The 6,583-nt window shown below is 36.0% G+C and overlaps 1 protein-coding gene across 1 annotated transcript in view; it reads right to left on the reverse strand.

Moving 5' to 3' along the window:
- The window catches only part of LOC107758139 (receptor-type tyrosine-protein phosphatase O-like), a 50,679-nt gene that overhangs the window by 8,179 nt on the left and 35,917 nt on the right, over positions 1-6,583 (reverse strand). The window contains exons 17-22 of the mRNA XM_016575807.1: positions 6,068-6,103; positions 3,154-3,235; positions 2,976-3,066; positions 678-754; positions 458-592; positions 247-369 (exon numbers count right to left, since the gene is read on the reverse strand). Of these exons, the coding sequence (XP_016431293.1) occupies positions 247-369; positions 458-592; positions 678-754; positions 2,976-3,066; positions 3,154-3,235; positions 6,068-6,103 (544 nt within the window). The remainder of the gene's footprint in view (positions 1-246; positions 370-457; positions 593-677; positions 755-2,975; positions 3,067-3,153; positions 3,236-6,067; positions 6,104-6,583) is intronic.

The raw sequence follows: 6,583 nt of genomic DNA on the forward strand, positions 1-6,583 counted from the left end.
ATCCACCCACCCCTCCATCATCCATCCGCCTATCTATCATTCATGCATCCATCCATTTATCCATCCAACCACCCATCATCCATCCATCCACCCCTCCATCATCCATCCATCCACCCATCATCCATCCATTTGTCCATACATCTATCCACCCACCTATCTATCATTCATCCCTCCATTCATTCATTCATCCATCCATCCATCCACTCATCCAGGGTTATGGCTGGTTGTGTTAGTTGTGTTCCTCACGTATCCCAGTCTGAAGTTTCTGACGGTCCACTCGGGCGAGTCGGTCTCCGACAGCATCTCGACCGTAATCTCTCCGTACGCCACGGGCTCCTCAGTGAACGGCCAGTAGTGGTCACACTTCACCTGCACAGGAAGCACATGCTCTCATTAACATCTGCCCGTCTCTGTGTGATGTCACAGCCGTAACGGAGCGGTTGCCGTGGGAACTGACCCTCCTGCGCTCGTTACACTGGGTCAGCATGACGACGATGTGAGACTTCTGCTGCAGGACCATCTTCCAGAAATCGTTCCTGGTCTCGGGCAGCGGCCCCTGCGTGGCGATGAACTCGTGCGTAGAGTTATAACCCTGAACACACACCACCACACAAATGAGACACCCCATAACCTGTGAACAACTCTTCTCTAATCGCTGATACTGGCGAGCTACTCACAGGAATAAAGTTTGCATTGATGTAATCAGAGCCTTCATCGTTGTGCAGAGAGATCAGCTTCACTCGACTGAAATCATCTGTGACCAAACAAATATTCAGGATGAATATAATAATCACTAACTCTCCAGAGAAGCTGATCTTTAGTAATAACCTATATGTGACCCTGGAGCACAAAAGCAGTGTTAAGTCGCTGGGGTATATTTGTAGCAATAGCCAACAATACATTGTATGGGTAATAACAGAGCCCAAACTTAAATTCAATTAGGCTGCTATTTATTTTTAATAATCAACCCTCAAATTAAAAAAATTGTATGCAAACATATAAATTGCTCTCAATGCAGTTTTTAAATTAACTTCTAAATGATACAATTTCTATTTCTTGTTGAAATATAATCATTTACACAGTGGCTGTCATGACTTGTTTCATAAAATATTTATTTAAACACATTAAATAATTAAGATATCACTAACAGGTAAAGTAAAATATGAGTATATATAGTGATAGTCTAATATTTCGCGAAACTGAACTGAAAATTTTCGGTATGAATACATGTACCGTTACACCCCTATAAATTACCCTTAATACTAAAAACAGAAATATGAATAAAAACTAGTGAAAAAGAGCTCAGCAAACCATCCACTGGCATAACGCATAATCAAGCTTTCTTACACTCTCAAAAAATGTATTTTTATATATTTTTTGGAATAAATACATGTAAAAATCAGATGCTTTATACTTATAATAATTAAGGACATTATATTTAAAGACTATATATGTAATATCACACACTTTATTAATGTTTTTCCACTACATTTGTGCAGTTTTACTTTATACAGGATTTACAGTGTTTTTAAAAATTTCTATAAATAAACTACAAATATTTTTTAAATAGGTTTTTATAAATTACAACTTTTTATGTAAATTCACTTTAAAAAAGACCCACATTTCTAACTTTCATTCATGGAGATAACATGCCCAATGTGCCATGAAAATTGTTTCCAACTAATGGAAAACAAACACTTTTAAAATAAAAAATGACCAGATGGCTCTAGAGCATTACTCATCGCTCGTTTGTCACATTTATTAATCTTTATTTTAGTTTTAATCAATTCAACATCAAGTTAAACTGAAATAAAATAACATTTAAAATAAACTTTTCCATATTCATTTAAATAACGACATTTTTAATAGTTTTAGTTTAACTATTGATGTTTCCATCCCCCTATTTTTATACGCATTTTGGGATATCGCATAAAAAAACTGCTGGATGGAAACGCTAAGATGCACATAAATTCTAAAAATGTGCATAAAAACCTTAACTTTATACAGGATTTACAGTATTTTTAAACATTTCTATAAATAAACTACAAATATTTTTTAAATAGGTTTTTATAAATTACAACTTTTTATGTAAATTCCCTTTAAAAAAGACCCACATTTCTAACTTTCATTCATGGAGATAACATGCCCAATGTGCCATGAAAATTGTTTCCAACTAATGGAAAACAAACACTTTTAAAATAAAAAATGACCAGATGGCTCTAGAGCATTACTCATCGCTCGTTTGTCACATTTATTAATCTTTATTTTAGTTTTAATCAATTCAACATCAAGTTAAACTGAAATAAAATAACATTTAAAATAAACTTTTCCATATTCATTTAAATAACGACATTTTTAATAGTTTTAGTTTAACTATTGATGTTTCCATCCCCCTATTTTTATACGCATTTTGGGATATCGCATAAAAAAACTGCTGGATGGAAACGCTAAGATGCACATAAATTCTAAAAATGTGCATAAAAACCTTAAGCGCTCAACTAAGCAGGATAAATTTCTTATCCGGTAAGGAAACATGCGCATAAACTGCGATGGAAACACTTTTACCGAATAAATTCCTTAATGCGCATCAAAAAAGACATGTTATAATTAACTCCAAGAACTGCGTTCCCAAACAGCAGACTACGAAAATAAGATAAAATGACCGCTTTACGTCTGCGCGCTCTGAAGCTCGTAATTTATTGTATACACAAATTATTATATACAGTGCCTTCTACTATGCTGCAGCAAATAAAATTTTTCTTCGTGATGTTTAGCGCAAGTTAATCAGGAAGTGACGATTTTGTTCTCTTCAACTCCCTGGATGGAAACGGTGCTTTAGTCGCAAATGTTTATAATTCGTAACTTTGGATGGAAACATTGCTTATGATAACCCTGCGTTGAACTGTGAAAGTGGGCCAATCGGAACAGCGTTGCTATGACTACAGTGGGCGGGGCTTGGCTGGCCGGCCACTCACAGGGCAGGATGTTGGTGTAGCGGTTCTTGGGTCTGTTGACGGGCAGATCGGCCGCTTCATGAGACAGATCCAGACCGATGCTCTTCAGCTCCTGACAGAAGCACAAAGCAAACAGATCAATCGCACGCCTGACGCCGACAGACGAGTGTTCACGTGTTCTGCACCGAGTGTGTTTTACCTCGAACTGCAGCGAGAACTTGTACGCCGAATCTTTGCTCATGTCTTTGATGTAAGCATCGAAATCACTGAGCTGAACGGGACTGAAGACACACACATCGTCACATCACACAGAAACAAAATCAATACAGTCAACTCTAGGGATGTAACGATACTATCAATATTGAGATATCGCGATAGCAAAACTGTCTCGATATTATCGTGGTCACATGACGATATGAAACGTTTTTGGCACAGTATTTAGTTCAAACGAACGACACTTTTCAAAGCGAAGCGCACACTTCGTTCAGACGATCAGCTCGTGATCCGTTCACACTGAATGAATGCAGTCAACTCATTTATTTCACGTTTTTTGAGTTTAGCACGCGTTTCGGAACACAACGATCACCAGTTATACTTTATTTTCGCGGCAGATGATTACAGCGTTTCACTAGATTTATAGTGAGACGTGTTTTTGTAATCCTGTTTTCACTGAAGCTGGAGTTTTCCGTAAAAAAAATAAAAGCTTTAAGTGCTGTATACGAATTGCTGACAGCTAGCGGTTTAAATGCAGTCCAAATTCAAAATATCTCATTCAAGTGTAGAAATTATGAAAGAAGTATTTTAATTAATTTCCCTACTGTAGTGTAAAGCAAAAATAATATACCTATGAAATATTCATTTTCATTTATTTTACAGTGCAATTGTTATATGGCTACTGCCGTCATTGTTGTTATTGTTATTCTATTCTAATTCGTTTATCTTCCTAAAACACCAGTGTGAATGTAATTTAGACTGAGACAGTATATCCTATATTAATTTATATAATATATATTTTTAATAATAAATTATAATACATTATAGCCTTCCACATCACAGTAATCTCATGTTATAATTTTTATATACATTTAATACGTTTACATTTTTAAATTATAATCTTACATGCTTCTGTTTTGTATTGTATTAAATTTCTTTTTCTTTCTTTTTCTGTTTCTTTCTTTCTTTCTTTCTCTTTCTTTTTTCTTTTTTTCTTTCTTTCTCTCTTTCTTTCCTTCTTTGAGGTTCTCCATAACCTTCCATATTCGTCATTGTTGTTATTGTTATTCTATTCTAATTCGTTTATCTTCCTAAAACACCAGTGTGAATGTAATTTAGACTGAGACAGTAGATCACAAATAAAAAGAGGGTTAAGTCCGCTTTAAAGTTCAGGTACAAGTCAATTCACTGACTTTTTTCTGACTTAAGTTGCTTAGTTAAGAACAAGGGTTGGGGCTCTTAATTTTGAACTCTCAAAGTGCATTAGATAGAATTATTTAACTTCAAAATGTACAAAATGTAAATTTTTTCCCAATTATTCATTTGTGTCCCTGCAGCACAAAAGCAGTGTTAAGTCGCTGGGGTATATTTGTAGCAATAGCCAACAATACATTGTATGGGTCAAAATTATCATTAGGATATTAAGTAAAAAAATCATTAGGATATTAAGTAAAGATCATGTTCCATGAAGATATTTTGTAAATGTCCTACCGTAAATATATCAAAACTTAATTTATGATTAGTAATATGCATTGCTAAGAACTTAATTTGGACAACTTTAAAGTTGAGGTTCTCCATAACCTTCCATATTATGATTTTATGATTTATTAAATTGTAATAACTGTACATTTTTAAGTATAATTTTAAATACTTAATATATAAAATTTATATTTTAAAGATTTTTTATTTTATTATTTTATTTTATTTTATTATTTATTTTTCATAACTGTATTTTATGCAAATTATATATATATATAAATGTATTATTAATGCACTGTTAATGCATTTTCCAGTTCACTTCACTTACTGTATACATAATTTTAGTTTTTACATGAGCACAAACAGCGTAATGAGATTATTTTCTGTGGAGACCGACGGCTCAGCTCGTATCAAACCTGGAATATCTAACGGAAGAAGAAGAACCAAGCAAATCGGCTCAAGCCTCTCGAGTGAATATCTGCATTCAGTCCGACTCAGAATCGAAGCTCTGGAGCAAGCATGCAGCCGTGAGAGCGAGCGCCATGCGTTAGTGTCATGCGTCGAGACGCTGTTAAACACAGACAAGAGCACAGATGCAGATCCGGCCTCTGATCCGTTACCCATAATGCACTGCAGCTATGTGGAGTCTGTGTGTGTTTGTTTGTCTGTCCGTCGGCCGCCGGACGCCGCGCTGCTACTTACCACGGATTAATATAAAAGGCCAAAAGATAGTCAGTCCAAAGGCAGGATGGCAGAAGCGTGAGGAACGCAAAGAGACTCCTGCGCCTGAAGCCCACAGAAAGCAAAAGACATAAAAAAAGACCAAGGGCAAAAAGTTGGGGACAAAACATGGTGCTCCATTAGTAATAGTGACACACACAGATGAAGCAAATCGGCTCAAGCCTCTCGAGTGAAAATCTGCATTCAGTCCGACTCAGAATCGAAGCTCTGGAGCAAGCATGCAGCCGTGAGAGCGAGCGCCATGCGTTAGTGTCATGCGTCGAGACGCTGTTAAACACAGACAAGAGCACAGATGCAGATCCGGCCTCTGATCCGTTACCCATAATGCACTGCAGCTATGTGGAGTCTGTGTGTGTTTGTTTGTCTGTCCGTCGGCCGCCGGACGCCGCGCTGCTACTTACCACGGATTAATATAAAAGGCCAAAAGATAGTCAGTCCAAAGGCAGGATGGCAGAAGCGTGAGGAACGCAAAGAGACTCCTGCGCCTGAAGCCCACAGAAAGCAAAAGACATAAAAAAAGACCAAGGGCAAAAAGTTGGGGACAGTCTTTTTTTTTGTAAATATCGCAATATACATCGTATCGTGGACTTCATATCGCGATATTATATCGTGTATCGTGAGATTTTAATATCGTTGCATCCCTAGTCAGCTCACACCATCACATCAACGGACGGGTTTACCTGGTTAGTTTCCTCTTCTTCAGCGCCGTTTTGCTCCTGCGGGTGAAACACAGACAGACGTGTCGCTGAACTGAGATCAAACCTCATCAGAACACAACAAACTGCATCTCTGCTAATAAACACTGGTCTAATCCTACAAACTAAACATGCATTTCCAGGCCGACGGAGCTTCAGTGTCTGAAACCACAGATAATAACTCACACTCACTCATTCTGGAGCATTTCAAGCATTAATCAAGGGCTTTTATTAACTGTTCTACAGAAAAAATGTGTACGTTTTATTTATATATTAGTTTAGAATATATATAATATCTATAATATATATATATATTAGTGCTGTCAAACGATTAATCGCAATTAATCGCATCCAAAATAAAAGTTTTTGTTTACATAATATATGATTGTGTACTGTGTATTTATTATGTATATATATATATAAATACAAACACATGCATGTATATATTTAAGAAAAATATGTTATGTTTATATAATATATATATTGATATAAAATAAAAAA

Source organism: Sinocyclocheilus rhinocerous, unplaced genomic scaffold (assembly GCF_001515625.1).
Source record: "Sinocyclocheilus rhinocerous isolate Xijiao unplaced genomic scaffold, SAMN03320098_v1.1 scaffold2911, whole genome shotgun sequence".
Taxonomy (NCBI): domain Eukaryota; kingdom Metazoa; phylum Chordata; class Actinopteri; order Cypriniformes; family Cyprinidae; genus Sinocyclocheilus; species Sinocyclocheilus rhinocerous.